Here is a 17635-nt window from a genome sequence, read left to right as displayed (position 1 = left end):
CCTGTCAGGAACAAGTAGGAAAAGTGAGATTTGAGAGCTCATTTAATGTGTCTATTTTAGCTGTCATGACGTATGAATTTATGCATTTCTTGTTTTATTTCATTCAATTTGATCAAATCATGTGAATCTTCTTGGTAATGCTGTACAAATCAATGTATGGTTACAAGTTTTCACGTTGATAATATTCTGTCAACTGGCGGTTCTGATAAGGTTGTTTCAAACTTTTTCATGTCCGCTCAATTGGTGAGGTTTGAGATATATGCAGAATCTTGAACGTTTTATGTTTACAGAAGTGTAAATTTGGTTAATGCATCATACTGTGCTCATGTTTGACTAATGGTGTGAGTTGATTCGTGGATCAGGATATTATATAAGATTTGCCTCACTGATGATTCATTATGACCTAATAGATAATTCCTTTATAAATAGTTTATTTAACTGAAATTGAAATTTTTTTGTTTAAAGTATTGTAGAAAAAAAGCTAAAAACCAACTGAATAGTACAATAAGCCTTATAAATAGTACTAAAAAGAAGTTAAGAACTCAAATAGGCTAAAACTACATCACACCCCAAAAAGACTCTTAAGAGTTCAATAGAGATACATTTAGCCACACAATTTGTAAGACCAGGCTTTTTATATATGCTTCAAAAATTAATTGAAGACTGGCACAAGTCAATTAGTCTTTCTTGCCATTTTTCCCTTCACCACCTTTCAAGAACCGCAAGAACCAATAAGCAGAAGACTTTGGGTGCCGAGAGAGCCCGTTCTTGTAATCAACATAAACCAAACCAAAACGCTTGGTATAACCTTGAGCCCACTCAAAGTTGTCTAGTAATGACCATGCAAAATATCCCCTGACATCTGCTCCATCCCTGTCCAAGAAATCCAACAAACAAAATTGAATTTATAACACATTTGTTTGACCAATACAATGAAGCACAAGAGAGTCTCTGTTTAGACAAGTAGTGTAAGATGAAAGCTAACTTTATAAAGGCCAATTTGTATTTATCTCTGGTAAAACAAAAATGAACTAGAGCCAGCCAGTGAACCTATTTTGTGTAATGTAGTCAATAAAAGTTCTTACAAATCTGTACATGTATTCAGATACCTACAAGAGTTTTTTGGTTTGTTTGGTTCCTGTTTCTAAAAATAAAATTCACGAAAATGGAAAACAGTGCAAAAATGTGCTACCAAACACATTTTCCAAGAAATGGTTTTGAAAACAGCCACTTTTCACAGAAAATCAAAATGACATTTCTTTTTGTTCCTTATTTTGTTTTGTTTTGTTTTCAGTTTAAGGAAAAAAAAATCATTGAAACATAATGTTCCTGAGTTTCCTTTTTATTCTCTATAAAATGTTTTATCTCTTTATGAAAATACAACCAAACAGGCATTTTGCTTACCTAATTTCAAATTCTAAATAGTGAGTATCTTCATTGCAATATCAAAATTCAAATGGCAATTAGTGGCCAAACTTCTTCTAGCCCACACCTACTTCTATTTATTTATTTATTTGAGCATGTAATGGTAGCACAGATTCAAAATTTAGGATTAATCAGTTGACTACTTAGCTCTGATAAAATAAAGATGAATGGTGATACACATAGACAAACATTGGCATAATTAGCAGGCATCAAATAATTGGCTTAGTGCACAATTTACCAAGTACTTGCAAGTGAAGAATATGAATGAACCAGTTTATTATTCGACAGGAATTGAAACAGAATATGATATAATGAAGTAACTCAACTTGATTGCCTGAGCAACAGCAGCAAGGTATCTTTTGAAGTAAACAACTCTCAATTTGTCATCAATCATCTCATGAAGTGGAGAAGTTTCATTATCTTCATCATCCATACCTGTATGTGTTGTGGAAAAAAGGTTCAGAGAAAGTGAAAGAAGAGCACTTTAGCATAATTGAAAATATCCTTCAGCACTATAATTTGAGAGACACCTAACATGGATGCATTAAGTAGTTTTCCACCAATAAATAGAGATCTTATCAGCCCAAAATATTTCTTGATCATATCTTAATATATAGAAGTGAGTGTTTAAGGTTCTATTATTCTGTACCAGCCAATTGGCCAAATTGGAAAAGCAAGGTCACCTAAAAATATCCAATTAGCAACTACGTGTGCATCTATAAGAGTTCTACAAAGAAAATCTATTGAAAATATAAATCGTTTTTCTTCTGATGGTAAATGTCCATGTTATACCATTCTCAGTCACGTATATTGGAGGATTATTGTATCTCTGTGCTATGTAATTGAGAACCTTCTGAATGCCCCAAGGAACAACATAAAGCCATTCTGATGCTGCCTGCCACATAAAATCTTTCAGCAGTCCAGAGACAATCTAAAGACATATGCATGCTCACAAACACTGCAAGATCTGTATCTGCGAACGAGAGAGAGAGAGAGAGGAATCATACCTTCTCACCATTTTCTCACCCCCTTCCCATTCAACTGATGATAAAGCAAGAACATTAGACGTCAACATAAGTTTTTCTATGAAATACTAAGGTCTCATAAAAAATAATATGAGTACGAAAAACTAAGTAGTATCAACGTTTACCAATTCTCTCCATCTCTTGGCCTTTATAGAAATCACCTTCTTCAGGGCTATCTGGTACATGAGCAATAAACCTTGATGTATAGTGATTCAGACCAACAAAGTCGATTGAGTTCCTAAGCAAATCCCTTTCTTCCTCTGAAAATTTGGGAAGCCGATCTCCAAGCCTTTCTTGCATAACTTCAGGATAGTCTCCAAAGTATATTGGATGAAGATACCTGTTCCAGCATTAATTGTAGCTAGTTAATAATCTGAAGGGCAAGAAGAATGGATCTTTGAATGATCGAAATATATTCCAAGACAAACATACAAAGCGTAACTGAAAGCAGAGAGAGCAACTGGTGAAACCCAGTCTAATATAACTTACCATTGTTTTAAAATTTTGCTAATCTCATGCCAAAAGAATCCAACTGGTGAAACTCAGATATTCTATAATTATTTTCAGTATAATTTCCTATATATTGAAAGGGTTAAACCAGACCAGAGTTTGGTGTTTATTTTATTTTATTATTTATTTTTTTTAATAAAAGAATTACAATGTCTACACCTATGAACATTAGATTGTACATTTTGTGGAGTATTTCACAAAATTTATGATTAAATATGTTTCCAAAAAGTGTTATTTATATATGAAACTGAGATAAATGGCATTTGTAGTATGATGTATAACAGACATGCAATAATCTCAAACATACATATTAATTAGCATATCTACATTTTGTATTCCTCATGGTTGATCTTGTCATTTCAACCAATTTACTTAAATTGACATTGAAGAGGTTGAAGAGTCACATTATTAGTCTGATGCACAAATGCCATCCTTTTTTTTTTTTTTTTCTTTTTGTGAGAGAGAGAGATGGAAAGTGGTCATTGTTTCATACTACAATCCCATAAATTGATTTAGAATTTACATAAATATTGCTATTCAGGTAATTAAAAAGAACAAGACCCAAAGTTTTCTTAGGAGATCCAAGTTAGTATATTTGGATAAGGAAATAATGTTTCATTGCATATAAAAATTAAAACCATAAAATTAAACCAAAAGTTTTAGTTAATGCAAATTAATGAAAAGACTTCCCATAAATTGTGGTTTCTTATTGGTACAAACATAAGCATCCTATGTATTTTCAATTAAGATGCAACATCACCAAGAAACCAAATGATAAGAGTTTAACTGTAAAATTGATCAAAAGGGAAGTACCATCCAAGCTGAAAATCAAGACGTCTGGCTGCAGCAGTTTTATCTTCATTTTTTTCTGAATTAGCCTCTGCCCACTCACAGTCTAGCACCAAGCCTACTTGTCCCCCTTGCTTGTCCTGGAATAAACACAAGGATTGCAAGAGCAAAAAAGGGATGTTATTCTTCTAATGATTAAAGAGCACAAATGGCAATTTTATTGATGACCAGAAAAACAGTAACTGTACAGGCAACTTATGAAATTCAATATATGATGGAACTTTGGAAAGACAAAATCATTTGTCTTCTACATTGTAAACACTATGGTCTGGGTACTCTTGGTGTTTACAATGGAGATGTCTAGGGTTTTAATTCCCTTACCCCAACTATAAAATTAAAAAAAGAAAAAAAGAAAAGAAAAAAAAAAAAGCACTAGGTCTGGGAACGTATTAAAGCACAGCCAATATAACCAAACAAAGAGAGTGACAACAGAAGTATATTTAGCAAACCTAGATTTCGTTCCATCCTGACGTCGTTTAAATATGGTCTCTGATGCTTATTCTCTCACATCAATGCTATTTTAGTCAGTCTTTGCTGAGACTCTTTGTAAAGGATGATACAGAAAATACTTTTACTCAGTAAAGATATAATCACTATTACATTAATTACCCAGCTAAGATGCATCCTCAAATAATATGAGGTTCCAGGTCAATGGTAAATACCATATGACCTTGGTCTATGATATTAGCCATAGGTGCAAAGGTGAGAGATGAGGCGATGCTTCCATTTGATATATATATATATATATATTTGATTAGTAATAAAGATATATTGATAAAAAAAATGAGAATCCCAAGTACATAGGGAGTATACAAGGGTGTACAAATCAAATACAAAAATTACATAAATCAAGTAAATCCAAAGTTGAAGAAAAGGAATGGTCTGCACACTGACAACCAATCCAATAAGGTTCTAAAAAATGAATAACTTGAGATCAAACATAGAACACTCACTATCTTCAAAACACCTACTATTTCTTTCCTTCCCAATACACCACATCAACGATCCATATATATCCATTATGATGGTGACCAAATCAACCTTGCCAGCAAGCAAGAAGCTCAACAGCAGACTTTGGCAAAACCCAACATACTCCAAATAAACCGAAAACCATAGCCTCCATTTAATATATACTAACCACAAATATCTCCAGGGTGATACTTTAAGCAGCTTTAATCACTTCTAATTTGTTATGAATTTATTCACATTCTTTTGAATAGGCACTAAAACTGAGCAGATGAGGGAAAAAGGTTGGAAACCATTAGAAGTAATAACCCATAATGTCTGTAATCCTGGATGGTGCAAAAAAAAACTACTTTAAGTTTTCTTGACATAATATATTAATTGTTATGATTTACAGAACATAATGACAAACCTTGATTCTTTTTTGACAAGTAACAAAAATTTTTATTAATAAAAACAAAACTAAATACACCAGGGGTGTACTCAGAGAGAATTACAATCAAACTCTAAAAATTACAATGCTCAAGAGAAGACAAAGCTTGATAAAGAGAAACGCCAAGCAGACTAAGCTCTATAACCACACCATCCTTATTTAGAAGACAAAGTTCTCAATCACTAATACATAATTGAACAGCATACCTTATACTTGCTTCTGTATATTGAAACAGCTGCTGCATGGGCCAAGATCTGGTGGTGCGCAGCCAGATATGGTTCTATTGAAGAACCTTGACATCTTCCAGGAGCAAATCCCCCGACATCATATCCATTCACAGCAGTTTGAAGGGGCTCATTAATTGTAATCCAGATTTTTACTCTATCACCAAAACTTGCAAAGCAAGTGTCTGCATAGATTGCAAAATATTTTCTGAAAGCCAAACATGAAAACCAGATTTATTGTTAATAGAAATGAAACAAAAGGAATAAAAAGCAATCCAATTAATGTATGGGTAATATATATATATATATGTATGTATGTATGCACGTGTATGTACATTATTTGGTACTAAGTTTCCTGAAACTCAATAATGCCATTGCTAATATTAAATCTTTTACATGATTCTCCCTCTCTCCATGTACTATAAAGAATAAGACTTAGGAAATTTTTATACGACTATATTTTCCAGGGAAAAAAGAGAAGCAGAACAAAAGAAAATAGAAATAGAAATCAAATAAAATGGTTTCTCACGTCCTGTGGCTCACTGATAGTTATTAGGCATAACTACTTCCTTGTGCATAAATCAAAGAAGACGACATTTGCCATTATTTAGACTATGAAAAGAAAAGTGTCCATTCAATACTTGATTGGTTGCATGTGGCACGTTAAGCATCTTTTTTCACAAAGACAAGATAATTGTAGTTTATATTCCCTATGCATAACAAATTTTTACTTTATTTCCTAGGTTTTTAGTATGCCTACTAAATTTATCATATCCCCTTTAAAGCGTCATGTTTCTGTAGCTGTAAGATTTTTTCTCAAACAAGCATAAAGAAGCAGAAATGTTTCTATTTCTAGATGGTAACATCTTCCCTCAAGCCAGAAATTTTAACCGCAAAGATTTTCAGCTTCTCTGAGCTTGACATGTATCAAAGACAAGTCAGAAGTGATCTAGTCACCCGGTACCTTAGGCCAGCCAACCACCCCAGCCCCCCCTCCCCCCCCAACTCTTAGGACTGTCAACCAGTCACCCTCTACTCCTAAGCCAAAACAACCGGCCACCATTTCTGAACTCTTAGGGCAGGCAGGCAGCCCCTTATTTTGACTTCTTAATAGCCTGCCTAGATATAACTGTTATCTGGGTTATTCCCTAGTAGTTAAAGATTATAAATAGACTTGTTATGTAAGAGTAGAATCAGTTTTTGATGTAACTTTTAACTTAGTTTCAGACCTGGACAGAGATTCTGACTCTCCAGTTATTTTCTCTGTAATTCCAGCTTTGATTCTTAATTTTAATGCAATTCTAATTCAAGTTCTCAATTATTTGATCTTGATTTCCATCATTTGATATCAGAGCACAGATTTGGTCCTCTTTTTCCCTACTAATTAGATCATTTGTGTCCTAGATTTCCTTGTGTTTCTTTTTTTTTCTCCCTCCATTCAAGATACTAGAATTCAGATTTAGGTTCCTTGTGCCAATCAAATCTGTGTTGCTGTTGCAAATATCACAGATTTGATCACTTGTGCTGTTGCTGCTATTTAAAATTTTTTTCAAAGATTGTGAAGCTTTTAATGGCCCAAAGAAGGAGAGGTGGAATAAGGGGGAATCATATGGAAGTTGGGGAAGGAGTTGAAGCTAACCTTCATGTGGGGAGAAATGGTGGACAGAATCAAAATATAGAGAGGAGATGAGATTGCTGAATTAAGGAGACAAGTTGCGTCACATACGGAGGTGGTGCAGCGTATGCAGCCTCCTCATGAGGCTACCGATGAGTCTGATGACTCTCATTCTCATTTTGAGAACCCTTTTGGAGTTCCTCCAAGGGGTAGGCCTTTCGTGTAAAGAAATGAGCCAAGGCTTGACTATAACTTCAAGGTTGAAATTCCAGAATTTCATGGGAGTCTCAAACGAAGACTTTGTAGATTGGCTTAACACCATTGAGAGGGTGTTTGATTATTATGAAGTTATGGATGAAAAGAAAGTGACGCTAGTTGATATTCTCCTTAAAGGGAGAGCTTCCGCTTGGTGGGAACAATTGCAAATTTCTCGCTAAAGAAGTGGTAAAGTCAAGATCAAGAGTTGGGAGAAGATGAAGAAAAAGCTCTTTGAGCAATTTCTTCCTTTCAACTACACCCAATCACTCTACAAAGACCTACACAACCTTAAGCAAGAAGGAAGTGTAGAGGAGTATATAGAGGCATTTCACCAACTTGTAATAAGGGTAGATTTGAATGAAAGTGAAGAACAAATGGTTGCAAGGATTTGAGTGGATTGAAGCCATCCATCCAAGATGTCCTTAACCTTCAATCATTGTGGAACGTGTCGGAAGCCTACAACTGGGCTTTACTGGTGGATAAGCAACAAACTAGGCCAGCTTTTAGGTCTGGACAGTGGGGTTCCAGGTCTGGTTAGGGGATTTCTAACCAATATAAGGTTGGGAATTCAAGTACAAATGGGAGAGGAGAAACCTCTGGGGTTGGTCAGCAACCAGCAAGTCCTAAATCTGCTATTACAGCCCATAAACAGTTCCAAACAGCCACTGTTGGATGGGGTAGACAGCAACAAGTGGGTACTTTCAGATGTTTCAAGTGTAGAGAGCCATGCATAGATCTTCAGATTGTAGGAAGAAGGCTTTTATATTGGAGGAAGTAAAAGAGCTTGAACATGAAGATGGAGAACCCATTTTTGATCAACCTTCAAATGAGGTTGGTGGTGATTTTGAAGAAGAAGAGGGCTTGACACTTGTGATGAGGAAGACTCTTCTTGCTCCTAAATTCAAATCCAAAGAAGATTGGTTGAGAACCAATATTTTTTATACAGCTTGTAGCATTGGAGGAAGAGTTTGTAGTATGATCATTGATGGGGGAAGTTATGAAAATGTGGTCTCTCAAGAGGTGGTTGATAAGTTGAAGCTTGCCACTCAAGATCACCCATATCCCTACAAATTCTATTGGTTCAAGAAGGGTAATGAGGTGAAAGTAACAAAGCGTTGCTTGGTGCCATTTTCTATCCAGAAGAAATATTTTGATGAAATTTGGTGTGACGTAGTACCAATGGATGTGTGTCATATCCTTCTTAGAAGACCTTGGCAATGCATGATGGGAAGAACACCTATACCTTAAGCAAAGACAATCAACAATTTACTTTGCTGCCAATGAAGGAAAAGGTGACTTCTAAATCCTCTACAACCTCTTTACTAGCTTCTAAAAACATCATTTAAGAAAGTTGAGATAGTGGCTACGTTTTGGCATTAATTCCAATCAACACAGTGGCTGGAATTGATGTTCATAGTGTTGTCATTGAGTTATTACAACAATATGGTGATGTTTTTCCCTATGAGTTACCTCCGGACTTACCTCCTATGTGAGACATTCAACATGCCATTGATTTGGTACCAAGAGCACCCCTTCCAAACAAACTAGCATTTCGTATGGCTCCAAAGGGGAAGGAAGAAGTTGCAAAAACAAGTTCAAGAGCTTCTTGATAGAGGCTACATTTAGGTTAGTATTAGCCTTTGTGTAGTACCCACTCTCTTAACTCTTAAGAAGGATGGCTCTTGGAGGATGTGTGTGGATAGTAGAGATATCAACAAGATCACAATCAAGTATCGTTTTCTGATTCCTAGATTGGATGACATACTAGATTGCTTGGCGGGTTCAAAGATGTTTTCCAAGATTGATTTGTGAAGTGGGTATCATCAAATTAGAATTTGCCTAGGAGATGAATGGAAGATGGCCTTCAAGACGCACCATGGATTATTTCAATGGCTTGTTATGCCATTGGTTTGACAAATGCACCTATCACTTTCATGAGGGTGATGACACAAATGTTGCAACCACTGTTAGAGATTTGTGTTATGGCGTGTTTTGATGATATTTTGGTGTATAGCCGTTGTTTGGAGGATCACTTGGCACATTTGCAGCTTGTGCTCTACATTTTGAGGAGAGAAAAGTTTTATGGTAATATGAAAAGGTGTAGCTTTGGGATGGATCAAGTGGTGTTTTTGGGGTATGTTATGTCTTCCAAAGGAGCGTTCATGGATGAAAACAAGGTTAAGACAATTGTTGATTGGCCTACACCTTCTAGTGTGCATGAGGTGAGGAGTTTCCATGGTCTTGCTACCTTTTATAGAAGGTTTATTAGCAATTTAGGGGAAAATGGGCTTTTGCCCTCATTTTAAAAAAAATCTAGCACAATGTCCCTGTTTTGAAACTATTAAGCACCGTGTCCCTGTTTTGAAACAAAATCGAGTTATAGGTGGAACTCGACTTTAAAAAAGTCAAGTTTTATGCATATTTTGCCACTTAATTTTTTTTGAAAATTTAAGTGAAACTCGAAATTAGCAATGTCGAGTTTCACTTAAAACTTTACATATAACTCGATTTTGAGGATATCAAGTTTTATATAGAACTCGATTTTGTTAAAATTGAGTTTCAAAAATAGGGACATTTTGCTAAATAGTTTCAAAACAGGGACATTGTGCTAGATTTTTTTAAAAAATAAGGGCAAAAGCCCATATTCCCCAGCAATTTCAGCACCATTGCAACACCTCTCACCAATTATGTCAAACAAAAGTCCTTTGTTTGGATTGATGAAGCCCAAGAAAGCTTCCTACTTTTAAAGGGGAAGTTAACTGAAGCTCCTATCCTTGCCTTGCCCAATTTTGACAAGATATTTGAGCTTAATTGTGATGCATCAGGAGTTGGAATTGGTGTGTCCTTAGCCAAGAAGGATAGCCCATAGTATTCTTTAGTGAGAAGTTGAACGAAGCAAACCTAAGGTATTCTACCTATGACAAGGAATTCTATGCTATTGTTCAAGCCATCAAGCATTGGAGTTACTATTTGGCCTACAAAAGAGTTTATTCTACACACCGATCATGTGGCTTTGAAATATCTCAATAGCCAATCGACTGTGAATAAAAGGCATGCTAAGTGGGTAAGCTTTTTGCAGCAATTCACTTTCTCATTGAAACATCAGTTGGAAATTCTCAACAAAGTGGCTGATGGGTTGAGTAGGAGGACTAATTTCTTGGTGGAAATGCAGACTAAGGTCGCTGGTTTTGAAGTTTTCAAGGAGAATTACCAAGATGACCCACATTTTGGTAATCTATACCAACAATTGCAGCAGGGACAGCAAACTGCCAAGTCTGACTTTTGGTTGAAGGATGCATTTCTTTTCAAAGGGCTGAAATTATGTTTGTCTAAATGTTCTCTAAGAGAGTTGATGATTGTTGAACAACATAATTTAGGGCATTTTGGCAAATCAAAGACCCTAGAATCTCTTAAACAAGACTACTTTTGGCCAGGAATGACTAAAGATGTTGAGTGGTATGTTCAAAAGTGCTAAGTTTGTCAAAAAGGAAATGGTACAGCCACTAATGCAGGTCTGTATTTACCTCTTCCAGTGCCTAATAAACCATGGGAATGTATTAGTATGGATTTTGTTCTTGGCCTTCCACCTACACAATGAAAGAATGATTCAATCATGGTGGTAGTGGATCGTTTCTCCAAGATGGTTCACTTCATCCCATGCTAGAAGACTTTGGATGCTTTCAATGTGGCTGTTTTATTTTTCAAAGAAGTCTAGAAGCTTCATGGTGTGCCCGTCTCTATTGTTTCCAACAAGGATGCTAAATTTCTTGCTCATTTTTTGGCGAACTCTATGGCACAAGATAGGAACTGAATTGAGCTTTAGCACTTCTTTTCACCCTCAAACAGATGGTCAAACTGAAGTTATCAACCGGAGTTTTGGGAATCTCTTAAGATTCCTGATTGGTGAAAATCCAAGAAATTGGGAAAGTATCCTTCCTTTGGCTGAATTTGCTTACAACTGTTCTCTTAATCGGGCTATTAACACATCCCCTTTTGAAGTTGTGTATGGGAATAAACCTTTGAGTGTCTTAGATTTGGCACCCTTGCCACTTTCTAAGGAGAATATAACAGCAACAAAAATCCATGCACAAGTCAAGGAGAGAATTGAACATTCCTACAAGGCTGTTGCTGATATTCATCGAAGGAGATTAATTTTCAAGGAAGGGGACCTCATATGGGTGATTTTAACTAAGGGAAGGTGTCCTCAAGGCTCCTATTCCAAGTTGGGAGCAAGGAAAGTAGGTCCATGCAAAGTGTTGACTAAAATCAATGACAATGCCTACACAATTCAACTACCCCCTCATCTAAGCATTTCTAATGCCTTCAATGTGAAGCACTTGAAGCCTTATTTTCCAGCTGAAACTTGAGGGCAAGTTTCCTTTATGGAGGGGAGTATGATGTAGTCACCCTCTACCTTAGTCCAGCCAACCCTCTTCTCTTAGGACTATCAACCAGCCACTCTCTACTCCTAAGCCAAAACAACCAGCCACCATTTCTGACCTCTTAGGGCAGGCAGCCTTATTTTGACATCTTAGATCTGCCATATATCCTCATTAATTCAGCTTTGACCTATGTTGAGATAGCCTGACTAGATGTAACTATTAGCTAGCTTATTCCCTAGTAGTTAAAGATTATAAATAGACTTGTTATGTAAGAGTAGAATCAGTTTTTGATGTAACTTTTAACTTAGTTTCAGACCTGGACAGAAACTCTGTTTCTCCAGTTATTTTCTCTGTAATTCCAGCTTTGATTCTTAATTTTAATTCAATTCTAATTCAAGTTCTCAATTATTTGATCTTGATTTCCATTAAGAAGAGATATACAAATAAGAAAGCCATGATCAACAAACAAAGTGTAAATTCGGGTCAGCATGTTTATGATTTTGAATATATTTAGAACTACTAGATGCATTCAACTGAAATGATAGAAATATTAATCAACATGACAGAAACTGTTTATATCAAGATTTCTGAAAACTAATAATTTTATTATGACAATACTTACACAATTTGCTTATTCAACCACCCTCCCATTGTCTCGTGAAGATGCAAAGGAAGATCCCAATGGTACAAAGTTATGCAAGGCTGGATACCTGCAGGAACAAAGCTGTCAATTACACATTGTTGGTGCAACTAAACGGAAATCAACTATAAATTTATACCTTTTTCAAGAAGAGCATTAATAAGATTGTTGTAGTAATTAATCCCTTCATCATTGATTTTGGTTCCTAAACCATCTGCAACGATAAGCAAACCATGGAAAAATCCATTAATCATTATAACTAAAAGCTCAGGCAGCACTGAAAATAAAACACAACAATGATGAAAGCAATTTTCGTAAAACTCAACCTATATGAGGTGAAAACTAGGGCATAATTTCACTTTACCACCCTAAATTATACCCCAACTTACCCTTTACATCCTAAACTTTTAGAATGCACAGTTAGCACCCTAAACTACAACATATGTTACACTCTGCACCCCGCCATTAATTTTGCCGTTATCTTGGATGGAAAACCAAAGTTTAGGTTGTAAAGTGTAATTGAGAGTATAGTTTAGGGTTATAAAGTGTAATTTCTCATATGTTTTTAAGGGGTTGAGAAAAGGGGCAGTTGGGTTTTTTCATGTGATGCCATCAAAGAAAACAAAAAAATTGATGGCATGGACCGCATGGTGCAAAGTGTAACATGGATTATAGTTTAGGGTGCTAATTGTGCATTTTGAAAGTTTAGGGTGCAAATTGCAAAGTGTAATTTGCGGTATAGTTTAGGGTGGTAAAGTGTAATTTCCACTGAAAACTAATCACCATGGTTTTTCATGTCAATATTATGGTACAGCATGAAAACTAGGGATTGGAGGTGTCAAAACCACTTATTCCTAAAAGGACAAATTGAAGGGTGAATATATATAGTCATACAACTTGTCTTCATTAAGGGTCTAACATCTTTGTTTCAACCATTTAAGTAATGACTGTGCCTAATAGACCAAAAGAAGGCATATATACTTTTTGGAAAAAGAAATTTCAAGAAAAGATTCATGTATTAGAAGACATGGCCTTGAACTCTACTATATATATATATATATATGAATATAGGCATAGCATCACCCCTTTTGTGTCAGCCTAAATAATTTTCATGCTATTATCCAAAAACCATGCCTCATCTATGACAACCTGATCCAAATGTATCTTACACACACAAAAAAAAAACATAAAAATGAAAAAGAAAGCACCTAGTCCATATCTATTTCATAAAATCAAAACTTATATAGCAACTGAAATAAGACATCCCCACCAGGGATTTGATGGGTATACAATCTGCATACTTCAATCATCCCCTATTCCATCTATTTAAAGTTTCATCAATAAAATTTTTATTACAATTTTTTTATATTTAAAAATAGACGTGCACATTGTGCTAATGTAAAGGTATACTAAAAGAGGCCAACCTCTGCCTGAACTTCAATAAAAAAAGTCTTACCTGAATTCTTTGCTCAGAGATCTTAACTATAGATATCCCAAATTCTAAATGCTTTAAATTTTGGTCAACTTTTAAAGTCAGCCCATGTAAGTAGAGAAAATTGACAAAATAGTTGTACTATCTTACGTGGAGATTTAATGGGCAGACTACTTGGACTGTGCCAAGTATGATTGGATGAGAGTGCTAGTACGAGTCCATTAGTCCTACATATGGATGACCCCAGTCTTACAGACTCATTTCATAATATATGAACTAAGCCTCCTGCATGCAGTCTGATTGATTCTTTCTTATATTCTGGATTCCCAAATGGATATATCATGTACATAAATTCCTAATGTAATCCAAATTAGTTCAACTCTGGTTCAACTAAAACTCATACTTCTTGAGACTAAGTGCCAAGGCAGGGATATGGGAAGAAGGGAGGTAAACAACTAGATGAGGACTCAGAAGGAAATAATAATAATGAGTATGTTCCAATCACTAATCATATGTACAACCAATATACTCTTCCTGAACAGTAATGAAAAAGTATTAATGATAAAATGCATTAAACATTGTAATAAAAGGACATACCAGGGAAGATACGAGACCATGATATGGAAAAGCGATAATATTCGAATCCCAACTTGGCTATAAGTTCAACATCTTCCTGTATATCAGTATTGAATCAAATAATCCAAACCTAATGCAACTTTAAAACAGAACATAAAAGTGACATGAATCAAATTTTTTTTCCAATATACCAAGGGAAAAGGATCAATGTCCACATACAAGAACTACAGATACACAAATTCAAGTAAACTTGATGAGGCCTTAATCCTAACCAAATTTAGGTTGATTCCAAGGATCCTTTTCCAACTGGTTGGGATTAGCTAACATATATCATTGTCATCCATTCTATCTTATTTAAAGTCACAGTTTACGTCTGTTGGGATTAGCTAACATATATCCTTGTCCTCCATTCTATCTTATTTAAGGTCACAGTTTACATCACAGTTCATATGTGTGTGTGTGAGTGTGAATATATATCACATTGATTTGGCTACTTCCATCTATTTTTGGAAATAGAAAAGCTTAAACATTAGTTTTGAAAAAAAATACAGAAAAACAAGCATCTAGCTAGAGATCAAACTGCTCAGTACTTCCATTTCACAATCAGGAATGCATTAAAAGGTGATGAAACATGCCAATAAAGCCAAACTGCATAATAAGAGATAAAAAATGTTTGAACAGAATGCACTGAGACGTTTTAGATGTAGAACTGTGAAATATGCAATGTCATTTGTGAAGGATGATGATTCATATTCCTTTCTTTTTTTTTTTTTTTTTGTCTTTATTTAATAAAAAGGGGCCGCACTTTTTACTTTACGAATCTTTCCTTTCTCTGTAATATTTATTTTATAGTTGGTGTAGTTATCATTTTTCCTCCTGATGGGACTTAAAACTGATGATGTTGTTGACAGTAGTGAAAACAATAAGCTTAATGCCAATAGGCACCTCTACAAGTTCTAGACTTTAAATAGAATCTAATTCTATTTACATAACCTTGATCCAGTAATCCATCTTCATATCATCTATTGCCTCTACATAGGACCGATGATCAAATTCATATCCTTATGGGATGACTTCACAAGTTTATCTCAAAAGCATGAATTTATCAAGTAATCTAATAATCCTCCCACTAGGATATTGTATTTAATACAACCAACTCATTTCTAAATGTATTTTATAGTTGTCCTACAACAAATTTTGACATTTTTCTTCTAGAACAATTCTACATTTACCTTGAAGATTATTCACATAGTCATTATCTAGAAACTTTGTATTTGTACTTTACAAACACCTTGTTCTCTTTATGACTACTAAAATAATCTTCCACAATTCTTTTTGGATACCCAACATAAACACACATTTTCCACCATTTGACTCCAATTTGCCAGACTTCCTTTCTAGCACAAGTGCTGGACATCTCCAAAAGTGGAAGTATCATGTACTAGGCTTTCACCCAATCCACAATTTTTCAAATGTCTAAGGAACAAACTTTTGGACTCAATTTTAGAAAATGTATAGTAATAATTAGAGTATATCTCCAAAAGAAATAAGTAAATGGAAATACTTATCATGTACATATCTAAAAGAGTCATATTCCTCCTTCATGTTTGCATTGACTTAAAGAAGTCTCAAGAACTTATTGTTGGAAAAATAGCATGGAGTGAATAAGAAATTGATGTTTAATTTGTTCACTTGAAGATGTTATTAAAAGTGGTAAAAATCCTGAGTCCCACATAGGAAAGGAAAGAGATAATATATGAATTTATATGCTCATGAGTTGGACATTGGGTTGAGCTTTTGGCATATGCAGACTAGGCCTACTTGTCCAAATAATAATATTTTATTATTTTATTTGTTGAGTCAGTTAGTTTGTGCACAACAGTTATTACTAAAATAGAGTGCCTGTTCAGTAACGTATAATAATTCATAGTCTCTCATTCATAAAAATAATTGTTTCAAAAAACTCTCCAGTGAGAATATTTTTGTGCATTTCATTTTGTGTCAGAGAGAGAGAAAGAGACATTGAGTAGTTCGCAGAGCACGACCTTGTGTGCTTCGTTTTCATGTCGTAAATCATTTTATCCTGGGAGGCAAACGTCCGTGAGTCTTAAAGCACCACAGTGATTGTGTGAGGGGTGAAATCTGTTTTAAGGAGATTGTGTCAAACACAAGACTTGATTTGATTCATTCATCCTTCATGCATTTGGTGTGTGAGTTTTTAATTATATTGCAAATTTATTTTATATATGCAGTATGTATTTATTGTTTTGCCTATTACTTCTTTTGTGTTAATATTGCTTATAATTATATCTGTGTGTTGTTTCCTTTTACTTAATCACAAAAGTAAATTGATGAAATATTCCTAACAATCTTAAAGCAAATTTCAAAATATATTTTAATTTATTTTTGTGATTCATGGTGAAAGGATTTTTGTGATTGTTAAAAACACTTTATCAGCAATTGGTTTTAATCTGCGCAAAATTTTGGCAAAATTGGGTTTGTGTTTATTGGTTGTTGTGTATATCTATCTATTAAAATTGTGAACTCTAGGTCCTGAATGGGAGATGAGTTTTAGCAATTTTTTTTTTCACATTTTAAACAATATTACATATTTTTTTACCCACATGTATATCAAAAACACCCATACAATATAATTCAAACTGCCGTCTCAAACGCCCCCTTAATATTTGAAAACGTTGAATTTCGTGTTTGACTACAGAATTTGTTTGTATATACTATTTTATTGTTTGAAAGGGGAAAAATCTCTTAAGCCCAAGTAGACGGATCCATCGTTTGCACGGCCCTATATGGACGGACCTATTGTGAACGGGCCGGACACAGACGGGCTGAATTATGCTGGGCTAGATTGTCCATGGGCCTGTTGAGCCCCTAAGGAGGGATATTTTGGCCCATTCTCGTAAGAGCCCAAATAGAGTCCTTGCGCTAGTAGGACTTCGGAGATCTGGTATACTTGGTAAAAATCTTCCGCGTAAGGAGGAGACTTGTTCATCACGTTTTGGACTCCATAGGAAGAGTCCTATAAGGAGGAAAGACTTCCGCATCAAGGAGGGATGTCAATTCAAGCCACTTAAAAGCCCCAATACCCTCATAAGCCAAGGTACGCATAATTAACCCTCTCTAGCACTCTAGAGTTGTGAGCACTCTTTCTGACTGACCTTCGGAGGTATTTGGCCGGCACCACACCGGTGCTCTCTATTAGGTCCTCTTTTTCTGTGCAGGTCGTCTCGAGGTGCGAGCATTGTGCAACCCACTGTTGATATTTTCGCATCATCATTGGCGCCG

The 17635-nt window shown here is 35.2% G+C and overlaps 1 protein-coding gene across 1 annotated transcript; it reads right to left on the bottom strand.

Moving 5' to 3' along the window:
- Positions 1–404: 404 nt before the first annotated feature.
- LOC112021752 (beta-glucosidase 42) lies at positions 405–14447 on the bottom strand (the record flags this gene model as incomplete). The annotated part of the gene is made up of 10 exons (XM_065761900.1): positions 405–873; positions 1752–1860; positions 2218–2320; positions 2441–2466; positions 2576–2790; positions 3774–3889; positions 5412–5637; positions 12307–12394; positions 12464–12538; positions 14354–14447. Coding segments are annotated over 10 exons (1248 nt in total), but the record flags the coding sequence as incomplete, so codon positions are not given.
- Between the last annotated feature and the right edge of the window lie 3188 nt (positions 14448–17635).

This window comes from Quercus suber, unplaced genomic scaffold (genome assembly GCF_002906115.3).
Source record: "Quercus suber isolate HL8 unplaced genomic scaffold, Cork oak 2.0 scaffold_434, whole genome shotgun sequence".
NCBI classification, from domain to species: domain Eukaryota; kingdom Viridiplantae; phylum Streptophyta; class Magnoliopsida; order Fagales; family Fagaceae; genus Quercus; species Quercus suber.
This window is presented reverse-complemented; position numbering and strand designations above follow the sequence as displayed.